At 35.9% G+C, this 15,792-nt stretch overlaps 1 protein-coding gene across 1 annotated transcript in view; it reads right to left on the minus strand.

Annotated features, from left to right (window-relative positions):
• Positions 1–12,025, minus strand: part of LOC106464572 (breast cancer anti-estrogen resistance protein 1-like) — a 63,889-nt gene extending 51,864 nt beyond the window's left edge. The window contains exon 1 of the mRNA XM_013924722.2: positions 11,327–12,025. Coding sequence (XP_013780176.1) covers positions 11,327–11,392 — 66 coding nt within the window. The 5' untranslated portion in view covers positions 11,393–12,025. The remainder of the gene's footprint in view (positions 1–11,326) is intronic.
• Between the last annotated feature and the right edge of the window lie 3,767 nt (positions 12,026–15,792).

Raw genomic sequence — 15,792 nt, forward strand, 5'->3', positions numbered from 1 at the left:
CCCTAACGTATCCGACTTGGAAATTCTTAGCGATGATTGAAGGAATACTTCCCTGAGTATCCCGCTTGGAAATTCTTAGCGATGATTGAAGGAATACTTCCCTGAGTATTCCGCTAGGAAATTCTTAGTGATGATTGAAGGAATACTTCCCTGAGTATTCCGCTGGAAATTCTTAGTGATGATTGAAGGAATACTTCCCTGAGTATCCCGCTAGAAAATTCTTAGCGATGATTGAAGGAATACTTCCCTGGGTATCCTGCTAGGAAATTCCTAGCGATGATTGAAGGAATACTTCCCTGAGTATCCTGCTGGGAAATTCCTAGCGATGATTGAAGGAATACTTCCCTGAGTATCCCGCTTGGAAATTCTTAGCGATGATTGAAGGAATACTTTCCTGAGTATCCCGCTAGGAAATTCTTATTGATGATTGAGGGAATACTTCCCTGAGTATTCCCACTGCTCTGCCACTTCTTTTTTTGTTTTTTCTAGTACTTAGCAATCCTCATCAGTAGTATTTTCACTCTCCAATCGTCTTATCAAATATTTATCCATTTTCATATCTTTTTTTACACTTGTATTACAGTGTTATCTGCAAGCAAGTCAAAGCGCTAACATGAAAATTAAGGATCAAGGCATGTGGAAAACGAAACGAGCAAAAGGATAACAATAAAACAATCAAAATCACGCGAAAAACGGAAATCGAGAAGATCACATAATGTGAATTTCGGAAAGACAAATACGTTTTTTCCACAATACTAATAACACTGAAAAAAATTAGATGACAGAAGTTATTGTATCAGTACTAAGTCCTGTTTTTAATACAGATGTTTTATGGTTATATTTGGTGTACTGTACGCTTCAATTAACTGTGCTGTAATAATCCTTCAACTTTTACCATTTCACTAACCATTTGATTTCGTGCTGACAAAAGAAACTACATTCCTTTAAAGTTTTTGTAATAAAGGAATTCCATCTAATTACTTTTAAGGTGAGATAAATAAACAATAAATCCCATTAGAGCTCAGATTCTGACTATTTAAGAAGGATAACTCCAGAAATTATAAAGAAAGAAGTATACACTGTACTGTTACTCTTACACACACACACACACACACACATATATATATAATATACCGTAAACTTAATTACCTTATTGATCCAATCAGTAATTCTATTCAAATTAAGATTTAACAAATAACTATATATGAAATAAACATCAATAGCAAACTAAAAATCAACTTTACCAGTGATCTAGCAGATAACATTTGCCACAGGGAGAATCAGTACAACTGTAGGTGTACACAAGTGCCTCCATTGAGACTAAGCCAGTGAAGTCTCACTCTCAAAATATTCCATGTGCATTGTTTTGCTGACAAAGGGGGCAAAATTGATATTTATTTTAACGATGGGAACGACGTTCCTCTCAAATCGAGCGCTGAATTCCACATAGAGTTCTCAGTGTATAGTGTTGTCCAAAGACTATTATGTTTTTTGTTGTTCATGTTTAGCATTTTCAGCATAACTTTAGCCATCTGAGGAGTTCTGGCACTGAACGAAAGGTCTCCATGTAGTACATAAGTCTGAAAAACTATTTTTACAGACCTGTAATTATAAAACCGTAATGGAGTAATTAAGAGGGAAATGAGTAAATCGTGATCTAGTGGTTAACCTGCCCAGACTGTAAAAGTCTAGTACTAAAGGTGTGCTCCCTATTGCCACTTAAACGCGCTTTGCACTGTAGGCCGTGAGTGCGCTATAAGAGTGACAGCCAAGTACCACTATTCGGTCATATAAGAGTTGGCGGCGGGTGCTGTTAACTAGAAACCTTCCCTCTAGTCTATCAGTTCAAAATTCGGAACAGCTATGAGCAGATAGCCCATTGTGTAGCTTTGCGTAAAAACGTTGATACAAACCAGTACTGAAAAAAATGCAGTGCAAGTGATTTTTCACATAATGTCAATACCAGTCAATGATGGTATCAAATACGAAAACTCCTCATTCTTAATTAGTTGTTCTCCACCACATCTCATATTTCTATCGGCATTCAACTTCCATGTTTCTAATTTGTAGTTTATTGATTTCATCTCCTTTATAAGTTCCACCATACACCATCAATTCCATCTCAATTATCATAATTCCAAGCAAGGGTTCTTCGCATATCTTCCAATTAAACTTCCATAAAGAACATTTGCCCTATTACCTATGTGGTTTTGAGTCCGTCCTACTTCACCATATGGTAACAAGAAAGAAACCTAATGGCATTCCTTTGGTTTTCTGACCCAAGCTGCCGATGAGCTACGAATAGACGAAACTGCAGTCCACAGCAGAGGGTACGACCAATCAAAAAATGCATTCGTCCTCTACGTCACAGATTCTCTTTTCAATTTTAAAGAACATTTTAAACATACATATACAACCATTTGCCCTACTAGTTCCTGCATGTATTTAAGGTCATGTGACATTTTCATCCTTTAAGTGAAAACCTTAGATAGCGAAGGGAAGAATATGAATTTACTAGTATATGTAATTATCCAATAAGTAGCTTTCTTTTCTAAAATAATCACACCTATCTTTCACCAAATAAAGTTTTAATACATTTATAATTTAACTTGACACCAGGTGGCACTAACCATAATCAGAATGGCTTTCTCAGGATGTTCTACCAACTTTTCGCGCGCGATGATTCACCGTGACAAGAATGTTAATTATTTTATCCTCTGAGGTAATGTTTCGTCCATTAACCTTCACACAGTAATAAAAAAATGACTGAGAACCTAGTCCAACTGCATAACGCATTCAGTTTTAAAACAAGAAAAACATTTCTTTTCATAACGAAATATGTGAAATGTTTGAGGCTTACATTCATTACGGAAGATGTCTGAAGTTCATACACATTTCGCAAGGAGTAAACAGTGGAGGTTTTGAACTTCTATGTGGACAGAACAGCCTCTCTTTTCAATTTTAGAAGAATCTCAAAAAAAGAACAGGATTTTTCTGTTTTTTAAATCATTATCGGTAGTTCAAAAAATGTTTATCCATGCTTTACTTATCTTTCCACGTGGTTAGGGCACTCGACTCGTAATATGCGGGTCGCGGGTTCGAATCCCCGTCCCACCAAACATGCTCGCCCTTTCAGCCGTGAGGGCGTTATAATGTCACGATCAATCCCACTATTCGTTGGTAAAAGAGTAGCCCAAGAGTTGTCATCATCAGGGACAAAACGTTGTCGAAACGTTGTACATTTGCTGTTATGTTAAACTTATATTAAAGTTTTACTTCATTACCCATTCAAGCCGTCTCCAACCATTATTAGTATCAAAGTGGGTTCTTCGTCATCGAATTTGAAATATATGTGCAACAGTTATATATCATTTTAACAGTGTGTGGAACCTTGTATGTATTTATAGTTGTCGTACATTATATTTTTTGAGGTATGTTAATAGTTTCATTCGATGAAAAATCAAGAACTATATCAAATGTATTTTAGATTAAAACCCCATGCACAATCGCTCACCCTAACTATAACAAGCATAGAATGACGGGTTAAAACACTACATATAATCACCAACTGTAACTATATCAAGCACAGACTGATATGGGTTATTACACTATGTATAAATGCTCACTGTAACTGTATCAATCATAGACGGATTTCGCTAAACTGTCACTAAACAAGCACAGAATAGTTTTAGTTAATCATTAATCATTATTTTTAATCTCTGTTGGGTATATTTAAGATTACACACGGGTTTAAACCTTCGTTCTTATGTATATTTATAGCTACTTTAAAATTTCATCTATACCGCATTTTTATGACACTATTAAGGTTGACCACACATTCAGTTCGTGACAAACATTCACGTGGCCACCAGCTCAACAACAGTGTACATGATTTGTGGTTCATTATAAACCGATGCTATTAGAGTAAAGTTTGTTTTCAAAATTCGCAAAAAGCTATATAACTGCTATCTACATGGCCGTTCCTAATTTTAAACTAACAGATTAGGGGAAAGGCCAACATTACCAACCCCCAACTCTTGAGATATTCTAATTGAATAGTGGGATTTGACTGCCACTTCATTAACATATCCACAGTCACAAAGTTCGGAGTGGGTTTTGTGTCAACGGGACGTGAACCACAGACCTTCTAATGGATAGTCCGGCACGCTAATTACTAGGCCACACCTGGCCCTTCGGAATAAATATCCAGGTGTTCGTAAACATGATTTTCAAAGGCCTTACCTAAATCATCGAAAAAAAAAGTTGCGTAACAATAAATTATAAGATGTATTTCTTTGGTATGACAAAGGCTCTCAACTTTAATGATTCCTTACTATCTGTCAAGGCTATCGTATCAAAAACTGATGTCTAAGTTAAATTTACAGTAGTATATTGGTAAGTGGACATTCAAATCAATGAATCGTGTGTGTTTGAAGAAAGTCGTCGGGTAAAGCACAGTAAACATTACTTATTATCAAGGCAACAATACTGCTCCCCGCCCTAAAACTAATTTTTATAAATACTTAAAGCTTACGTTACTACATAAATATTTGGTATTACCATCCTTTCTTGGCGGCAGAAACCATGCGCTTTTATTACAGAAACATAAATACAACTGTACTTCAAACCGTGCGTGCAGTACACGTTACATCGTTTATTGCACTATTCTGGTTTTATAACAATTATGGGCTTTACCAAAGGGTGGGGAAGGGGAAGAGTGGGGGCAGATATAGTCATATAATTTTACTTTTGTATTTTCTTACACGAACTATAGACATATACGCAGTATACCAGTTAACATAATGTAGTCATTCACGTTTTAAAAACTGGGTAGTTAAGAAAAAATCCGTCAGGATTGTAACTCGTTTCCAGAGTTTCGGATACGCACGGCGTAGTGCAGTTAATTGTGTTCAGCTGGCTGTGAAGGTGTATGTATGTACGCGAGTTTTATAACTTAAATAATGCTTGAATGGTTTCAGTGAATTAGTTTTTGAAGTGCCCCCCTAGTTAAAATGCTTATGGAAATGCTGGGCTATGTATTCCAAGGTCCGAGACGTGATGCTTTGGGCATATTATAATAGTAATAATTAGCCCTGTTATTCGGTTCAAAGCCTTATTGTTGGTTGTCTTCCATACCAACAATATAGGTACTTCTCACCTGGACGTTTAGCCCACGTGTGAATAACGTGCCATTGAGGTTGAAAATTCTAAATCGTCATGGAAAGCCTCCGTTACCTGCAATGTTACCAGGTATACGGTTAATGCACGAACAACGGATGCTATAGTTATAACATGGAGGCTGCGTGTTAAATATTAACCCTCTCATTTCATACAGTTATCTAAATTAACGTTAAAACTATTCCAGATACAGCTGTTTTCGGAACTATCGATAGGATCAAAACACTTTTCATATCTGTTTGAATGTCCGTAAGTGACGCCTTTGCATGGTTAAAAACCCTATTATTTTAACTTCAAATGACGAAATTGATCACCATCCTAGGGGAACGATTGGAATATTTTGGAGACACTAAAAGTATAATATTAATTTTTATTCCAAAAAGTGCAATATTTGGTTTCGAAACTGTTATATCTTTGATAACAATTCAGCATGTTACCCTAGGCTGTCACTCACATCGAGATAAATTGTGTTATAACGATGTTTGAATCTTGTTTTTGTTCTGCTTGATACAATAGATATTATCAGTACATAAGTCATTTATTAAGTCAATGAATACAGTTGAGATTGTGCATTTCCTTTGTTTTTTGTATCATTTGATGCTTAGCACCGGAAAAGGAAAATTATCGAATCTAGCATGATAACAAGCAGTTTTACTAGTGTTGTAAATACATAAAAAATATTTATTGTATAGGGTATAACTCAATGTGTTTGCTCTCTATTTTTTCTAGCTGTAAACTACAAATATATATATAAAAATACAACCAACGAAATTGCAAATAAAATGATTTCTTCCCACTAGAAATTGGGAAACCTGTTCCAACCGATGGGGATGTACTAAATAAATCATCCATATTCTAGGGCCCGGTTTCTTGTTTTCCTTATTATCTAAGTACGTGTCCACGAATCTGAAGTCCATATGTACATGTACTTTAAACCTAGGCTATAACAGGAAATGGGGACATTAAACGTAGCTCAGTTCTTGCGACAAATGGCCGCTAGAGCACACATGGACCCCTTTCAATATCACATGACGTCACACTTTTTCCTGTGGTCTCAGAACAGTTCGCTGGAAGAAGCTATTTTTAAGTACACAAAGACAAACTGTTGTGTGAGTGTGTGCGCCCTACTCAAGTTTATTAATTATTTAAAACTCGCTTTATGAACTCCCGAGTTACATCGTTCACTTCAGCGATTGTCAACGTTTATTCCCAGCTAATATTATTCCTAGACGTGAAAGAACACCAGAGGCGCTCAAAGTTGTCATTCTGCATTTCTAATCAAGTCATTATCGATTTTCTGTGGTCTTAAAATACAGTAGGCTCGCACATGATCACTAAGCTTCTCACAATACACGCTGATATCTGGCTATTTAACTCGACTACCAGCCAGGAGTTGCTTTAAAAACGTTGTATGCGCGCCAATTTTCCTTGACAAACAGCCCTATTGGTGTCTGAACAAAGCACTACTAATGTTAGCGAAAACAAAAACAACGCTAGACGTGACCAGATCGTCTGGATATCTTGTGTGCGTGAGATAAGGAAGGAAGGAAGCAAATCACGATCAGACTATAAAGATGACCCGAAAATGGAAACAGGGCTACTGCAGTCCAAGTCCTTTAATTTGATTTATTTTGAAGAATTCAGTTGACGTATAATTCAGTTGACATGATTTTAGAAGCGACATGAGATTTTATCAACGTAGCAAAGGCCAGATCAACTGTGGAATCTAGCAGGTCCACATAAGTTTAACCAATCGCAGACCAGCTAGTAAAGCAGTAAACAGCAGCAACTTACCGTACTTAACGAGTTTCGTTTGATTGCCCAACAATTACAAAATATATGTAGGCAGACAGATATCTAAAAGGGGGGATTATTTTGTAAGAAAAGGAAATAAGCGGCGAAACCATAATGGGCGGGGGTTCCGGGGGCATGCCTCTTTCGAATAATTTAGCAATTTTCACCAAAAATGGTGCATTTTGATGGTACGTGAGACCGTTTTAAATTTTTTTAAATATGTCTGATACATATATATAATTGAATTTATAATGCACTATCGCATACGGGTAAAAGAATCGGAGACCATCTGCTATTTCAAACTCAACGCTTACAATGTTTTTAAAGGATCTCTGGTAGCCCAATCTATATATATATATATACTCGCGAGGCATTTGTATGAAGTGCCCTACTAAGATCGATGTTTCTTTCTTTTCCAAACTGAAGAAAATATTACATTTTAAATACGAATTAAAAACTGTTTAACATAGTCTTATATGCGAGTTACCCATCGTTTAACATGTTCTTAAATGCGAGTTACCAACCGTTTAACATGTTCTTAAATGCGAGTTACAAACCGTTTAACATGTTCTTAAATGCGAGTTAACAACCGTTTAACATGTTCTTAAATGCGAGTTACCAACCGTTTAACATATTCTTAAATGCGAGTTACCAACCGTTTAACATGTTCTTAAATGCGAGTTACCCATCGTTTAACATGTTCTTAAATGCGAGTTACCAACCGTTTAACATGTTCTTAAATGCGAGTTAACAACCGTTTAACATGTTCTTAAATGCGAGTTACCAACCGTTTAACATGTTCTTAAATACGAGTTACAAACCGTTTAACATGTTCTTAAATGCGAGTTACAAACCGTTTAACATGTTCTTAAATGCGAGTTACAAACCGTTTAACATGTTCTTAAATGCGAGTTAACAACCGTTTAACATATTCTTAAATGCGAGTTAACAACCATTTAACATATTATTAAATGCGAGTTACCAACCGTTTAACATGTTCTTAAATGCGAGTTAACAACCGTTTAACATGTTCTTAAATGCGAGTTACCAACCGTTTAATATGTTCTTAAACGCGAGTTACAAACCGTTTAACATGTTCTTAAATGCGAGTTAACAACCGTTTAACATATTCTTAAATGCGAGTTAACAACCGTTTAACATATTATTAAATGCGAGTTACCAACCGTTTAACATGTTCTTAAATGCGAGTTAACAACCGTTTAACATGTTCTTAAATGCGAGTTAACAACCGTTTAACATATTCGTATATCATCAAGAACTGAAGTACAGGGAAAATAAAACAAATACAGACATTTGAAGTTAATTGCTATGGTTCAGTCTCTTTGTTTCTGTTGATGCTGTACGCATACTTTGGCATCAGAACATGATCGATCTGGTTCGATTTTCAACATCCTTATCTACTCTTATTATTACACGTTAAAATACATACGTACGTACTCAGTAATAATGACAAAACAAAATTAATACCTTGGACGTTAATAAATCCCTTGTATCCATGTTTTACAAAAAATGGGAGTAAATCAATTATCTAAATAGAGGATTGAATTATTCTTAATCGTGGTTGAGCTTCATTAAATATTTAATATAGTAAGTTCTATAATTTTGGCGAATTACGAGTTTTCGTTTTCGCTACATTCCATTTTTATTAGTGTTGCTACCTCCCCCACCACTCTATAGTCTGCTTGAGCCGTTTCCTGGCAACCACTTGTAATGAGAGCTCTTTAGGAGACAGCAATATACGCTTACAACAGTATCCTAACTGTCCACTTAACTCCGCCTTCCTCTACTCTGGTGTTATCAACATTCCATTCCTACTGCAGACCTCTCTCCCTTCTTCCGCGCTCCCATGCAGCGGGAAAATCAGTGGCAGTGAATAATCTTGTGCACCACTAGTGTCTTAGTGCAATAAAATACAAAGTGTATTCACGTCTTAAAAGTTTTGATGCACGAGAAAATTTAACACTACATCTTTATACTATCACGAAGTCAGACGATTTGTAACGTACTCTGCACACATACTGCTTACATATATTGTTCTAGTTTATAACCGTAGAGTATAAGTTTAAAATGGTTTAAGTTCACTACCATGTTTGCTATTATAGTATTTATTTAAAAGACAGTCTGACAGTTACGTAAATTTTACACTCAAAGAAAGGATAGATCCTTACAAGTCTACCTACTCTAGATAGTACGTAAGATTTCACACATCCTCGTATTGTCCAGTTGTATATTACACAAAAGCGATGGGTTTTCAATGTGTGAAAAACAAAACACATCATCTTCTATGTCTTTGTGAGGATGCAAAATACCACGTTTTCGATAAAGTGGGAAACGATAGAAAAAAGGTTCAGAAACTCTAATTTAGATCATGCTCTGTGTGTGAGCTTGAACACCTATATCTGCTCCTAATTTTGGAATTCCAATCGCATTTCACACGTAAGACATGTGAATAAAGGTTAAGACTAACAGACGGTGTATCCTTTGTATCAATATCGCAGTTTGGGGCATATCTCTTCAAATTACTTTCCTTTTGTGATACATTATTCCATTTCCACCCTTTAGGTTGTATCTTAGTTTCATTTGTTTCTCGACGTGCTGGTTTGAAATTAACTCATGAATATATATATGTGTGGATCTATACCGTTATTACGTAAGTTTAAAACATTAGCTTTAAGTTAAACCTCTACCATCGGCGGGTGAAAAGTGCAATTAAAAATGTTTGCAATACAGAAAATTTATTTAAATCTTAAATAAAACAGCGACATGAATTTCTCGTATCTCAGATACAATACAAGCATTTTATTTGTATGCATAAAAGTTTCGTTATAATGCTAGAGACATGTGCAAAAATCACTTTATTTTCAAACGGTAGCAGAAACTAAGTTGTATAACAACTTAGACAAATAGCAGAAATATAGACTGTGACATAATAACAAAGATACGTCGATCGAAGCCTGCAAAAGCCTTGAAAAGACCAAATAAATCTAAAAAGGAAAATGTAGAAACGAAAGTTATAGCGGAAAACTCACTGAGACGCATTACTCATCTCTGAACTAGCTTGGTACTCTTATGCAAGCATTTTGTTAGGCTATAAAATATGTAAGGAACTGTAGACAAAGCGACAGTGATGGCGTTGAAAGGGAGAAGTGATTCAGTAGTGCACGTTGTCTCATTGACGTGTTCTGTACTGTCGTACTTAATAATATTAGTTCACAATGATTATTATGAATGTAACGATAATCACGGACATTTTATTGTTTTAAAATAAGTGTAAAATAGTTGTTTGTTTATACTCAAGACGTCTATCATAAGCTGCACGAACTAATGACAATTCACGATTAGGCACTCGTGAATGTAGTCCACCTAGCTGTGGACCAGTTTTGTACCAGTGCTATTTGATCTTTCATTTAGAGCTCCGTCACTTAGCAACAGGGGGAGAAGTAACACACAATAATTCACATTATCTGGTCGGCTGAGAACTGCGACTTTTAATAATATCGTATCCGTTATCTGCTCATTTTGTACTACAGCTTACCTGCACTGTCAAGTGGAAAACAAAAAGGAGTTTATATATATATATAGCTGAGAAAACTGAATAACCTCAGGTTCTCCTGATTCTACGGCATAAAGTCCCACGTACAGTTATATCTATACCAAACTGACTTTCACACTCTTGGCTTAACTGGATGGCTTTCTCACTTATCGACCTCGCTGACCCATTGAGAGCTGATATCGTCGAAGATCATATAGTTTTGGGTTTTCTTATAATTACCATTTTTTAATGTTATCTATTGGTTATTATAAAATATACGTTTGTTCTTCGCTTTGTGGGAAGTTTAGTACTGAAAGAGAAATAATTGTTTCTTTACTGCGAATGTTAGTAGCTGCTGTTATTTTATTCTGTTCTAATTTCTACATTAAACTTTAAAGGGCCGAGGAAAATAGGAATGATTACAAAGCTCCCCTTGCGAAATTCACATCTAATTTTCTGTCTGTGCAACACAAGCACTCATGTATGAAATAAATGGTGTTTACAAATCTCTTGTTGTCGTTAGATGTTAAAACCTAATAAAGTTAAAAATAACACTTAAATACTAAATTGTTAAGTCCTATTGAATAACTCTGGGTGTTCTATGTTTTTCACTTAACTGGTATAAATGGAAAGAGTAAAGGAAATTTTTAACTATTCGAAAATGCCTCTACAGTTGTATTACCTTCACACACACACATACATATATATATATCTATATTATCAGTTCACCCACTTGTCACAGAAAAAAAGAAGCCTTATATAGGCGAGAACTGTCGCGTCATCCCACGTGTACCTACGTACCTTGTAAGGTGTTTTCCTACTTCTTGGAAGAGTGGCGTTGACTTGAGCCATAGCTATATTTTCCATGATCGGGAAACAAAGTTGGAAGAATGTTCGGGTAACCACCAGTACAGAGAAATGTACTAACAGTGCATCGGAAGGGCTTATTCTTCAGATTTTACTTTGGAATAAACAGCTGTAAACATGCCAACAGTCAAACCTACGAGGATATGATACTCGGTAACTCCGGGGAGCCCGTGGAGGTGGCCTTCCCACGCCTGCCGGTCACAAATTCACAAGAAGTCACTCCTTGCTTATGGTAGTGACTGATATGCGCGGTACACTTCTACAAAAAAAAAATAAAAAAAAAAAAAACCGAAACAAACTTCGTGAATCGACTCAAGAAGCCAATCAAAATATGAGGTCTTAAAACAAAATAAAACCAAATGACAATAATATCACATCTGTGTGACGAGAGACCTGTTTGTCATTATACTTATAGCTACATAAAAGTCAGTAACGGTTAGACCAAATTAGTGCCTACGATTTAAAACGTTTTGCTTTCTCCAGTGTTTTTAGGAGAATAAGATCATCGTATTCTGAGATATGAACTTATTCAATAGCCTATGAAAAAAGCGTTTCGATTGTCTGTAAAATTCAAACCAATCTCTCGAAAGCAGCAAAACTGCACCAGACGCCATAACCAACCGCACTCGTCTGTCACAGCTACACGTCAAATGACGTAAAGCATGCGCCACGCGCGGCTTTGACTCCAACCAAAACTACAGGTTTAAACATTTCATTGGAAGTACTGCAGTGACGTTGTGACTGAATAATTTAGTACAATTTAAAAACAGCCACTTAAACATTCTTTTTAATATCATGTATAGCTGTAGAAGCAACCTTATTTAACCAAATATTCTAGCTGCAACTAAAAACGTGAAGTATGCTGAATTTAGATATTAAATATTTTATCAAATGGGAATTATTACAATAATTCAAACAATCTTTAATACGCTAAATAGTCGAATTTTGCAATATTGGAGCAAAAGTTAAGAGAGTCCGATTTTGCATTTATACGTGACCTAAACCTCAACACATCTAAAAACTGAATGGTAATAACAAAGTATTGGGTCTAGTGTGGCTCAATTGTTGCGTGTCCTGACTGTGTATTCTAGGTTTGTGGTTCGCATATCTCAATGCCGCGAGAACCCACTTCGTATTTTAGGACCGTGGTTGCGCTGTAAGAGTGACAGTGAAATCCCACCATTGGGTCTGACTTGGGTAGCGCAAGAGTTGGCGGTGGGCGCTGTTGACTAGCTGCTTCCCCTCTCGTCTATCAGTTGAAAATTAGGAACAGCTGTGCGGACGTAGATAGCTCCTGTGTAGCTTTACACCAAAATTATAAAACAGTTAACAATAAATTACAATATAATACACGTCTTTTGAATAACTCACAATTCAAGGATGTAACCATTTTTTTTCCATTAAAAATAACCTCAAGCATATGATGGTCTTTAAGAAATACAATCTGTTGAAGTTCATAAAAGCTAAACCACTTCAAACGAGGAACAATGACGATAGTGGAAAAATTGGCGTGTTGTACGTATCAGAATTGTTCATCCATAGCGTTTCGGACGAATGCCCTTCCACAATCTTACTCCACGCTCAGAGAAAACCAGTTTCTTGACAGTGTCTCGTTTTACTAGCTGTTTCAGACAAAGCTAACCTAACCTGACGAAAACTGTCTAGTTTCCTACACGCCTATTCAATATTTCTTACGTGTAATACGTGTTTCCAAAAGATTCTCGTGGAGTAAGTAATGTATAATCACCACCGGTGAGCGAAGAATTGGAGTCTGGTTAAACAGGTATATTTGGTACAACTTAGTATTCAGCTCTATCGACTAGTCTATGGTGTGGTACGATACCTGTCGTCTTATACATCATCATCAGGACCAGTTTGGCAAAATGACCATATGTAGTAAAATAACTTTTATTATCGAAAACCAGTTTGGTTTATTGGCAAGAGAAGAAGGCAAATGTTGCTGACGTGTGAACGTCAATAAATCATATACTTCATATGTATATATATACGTATGTAATGAATATATCTGTACAAGAAGAATTTAACCCGCATGTTACCGACTTACTTGTTTTTACACTATTCACTATCGGTGGGGTCTACATGTATTTCAACAGCTTGGTTAACTGTTTTGGATAATCGCGAAAAACTATAAAAGAACTATTTATGCATAGACGTCCCTAATTCTGAATTAATTAACTAGAGGGAAAACAGCTAGTGAACAGCACCCACCGCCAACTCTTGGACTACGTTAATCGAATAGTAGGATTTTATTGTCACTCTTATAACGCCTCACGGTCCCAAAGTACGGAACGCGAACCATGGACCCTCAGGTTCACCATTAGGCCATGCGTGGCCCTCTTTGTAAATTGGAATGTTTTGTCGTAGTTATTTTTAAATATTATTCTTTTGACAGACTTCTAACATAAATAAATGATAGTTCTTGAACATGTCGCCATTGTGATTTCGTGTTACATATGTTTCACTTATCTGTCGATCATTTACTAGTGGTATCCACTAGTGGTATATTCGTATCCACAACAATACAGAAATTAAAGCATATCCTATCACTTTATGCTTTTCAAGGCCAGAAAAAAACACGGGAGTTGTTATTTATGTATTTTTCCAATGAAACATCTAAGGAATGAATAACTTAGAAGCTGTAAAATTACATCTGGTTAGTAGCAGTATTTTATTATAATTGTGATGCATTACTCTGAAAAGACAAAGATAAATTGGGGTAGGCTCCTAGAACATAAGGAAAAGAAAATGTTTCTGCCATGACGATAAAGGCGAACCTTCACAGAATACCATCAGAAACGATACGGAAACCCAACGTTTCGGCTTCTGCTACAAGTGTGGTTACTGAGAAGACTGAACGTTGAACACTAATAAAGTTATTTATCTGGGATTTATAGTCGTATTTACTTAATGGAAGTAAGGCGTGCTTAGTGTAAGATTAGAAGTAAGGTGCGCGTAGTGTGAAATTAATGAATGCCCTTACTACTGTTGTAGTGAAAATCATTTCTACGGTCGTAATGAAATCCTTTATACGATTTTACTGAAAATTTTCTCTATATTCTTAATAAAATCCTTTGTATGTTTGTAATGAAATCCCTTACTACTGTCGTAATATAAAAAACATTACTACGGTCGTAATGAAATCACTTACCATTGTCGTAATATAAAAAAACATCTACGGTTGTAATAAAAAAACGACAGCAATTCTACGATCATTAGGGAAGAAAGTTAATAAAGTCTTAAGCAAAACCCTTTCTATAATAATTAGCAGTGGTCAGCATGAAGGGGAAAGAGGGGCATTTGCCCCTTACATTTCACAAAAAATTGCCCATATTATGATGTAAACTTAACATCGTAGTTAAACTAAATATGTTTCGTAATTTTTTTTAAAATGTACATATTTATTTGCAATTAAGCACACATAACATATTATTTTAGTCTGTTGACTTACACTGTAAAAGCTGATCCCCTACATACATGTTTTGCCCCTCCCCTCCATGGACTGGTCGTGTACTTTAACAAACCACATTAAGAAACTTATTTCGTTAAGTTTCCTGAATATGGAAGTACGGAGAGGCATTGTCTCTGACACTTAGATGTATAAGAGGTCTACCAAGGGCTCGGGCGTGAAGGAAAATAGCAGTACGTTCACTCACTTAAAATTGAATATCCTTACACAAAACATGAATTTGTTATCACGAAAAGAAACGATGTAATGCATGTATCTGTATATACACATGTATATCTTTATGTTTACCAAATGAACACTGACTGTCCCATGTTTCGAATGCTGTTCCTGTCTGGTACAGTAGTTATTTTTAGGCACGGTTCCTAGAAGTGGTTATACTGCGTGCCATCAGAGCTATATTCATTGAAAACCGCACGACGTACGCGTTCAGCAGTCGGTTAAATTATATAAAGATGGATCCTTGTAATGAAAGATTAAAACATCATTGTGTATTCACAAAGCCCACTCAAGTGGACACGCGAGTGGTGCGTGAAAATCTGACAACGAAACACACCGAAAGTTGTTGCAAAAACCTCTTTATAATTACCAGATTATCCTCCCTCCATTAATGTATATATAGTTCTATGAACTTTTATGTCTAGACATTTCGGCGCTAAATTGTTTTTAATATTATATATATATATATTTGCTTGTTTTAGCGCAAAACTACATATTTGGTTATTTGTACTCTGTACATCGTGGGGAATCGAACCCCGGATTTTAGCGTTGTAAGTCCGTAGAGTTACCGCTTACCCACCGGGGGACTTGTATATAATAATGTTCAGAAACTACGCGCACGCATTTATGCAAAACACTAAAAGTTTCGCGTGCTTTTAAAACTCGCAAAAAAAAGTTATTTTTATCTAAATGTTTG

Source organism: Limulus polyphemus, unplaced genomic scaffold (assembly GCF_000517525.1).
Source record: "Limulus polyphemus unplaced genomic scaffold, Limulus_polyphemus-2.1.2 Scaffold1691, whole genome shotgun sequence".
Lineage (NCBI taxonomy): Eukaryota > Metazoa > Arthropoda > Merostomata > Xiphosura > Limulidae > Limulus > Limulus polyphemus.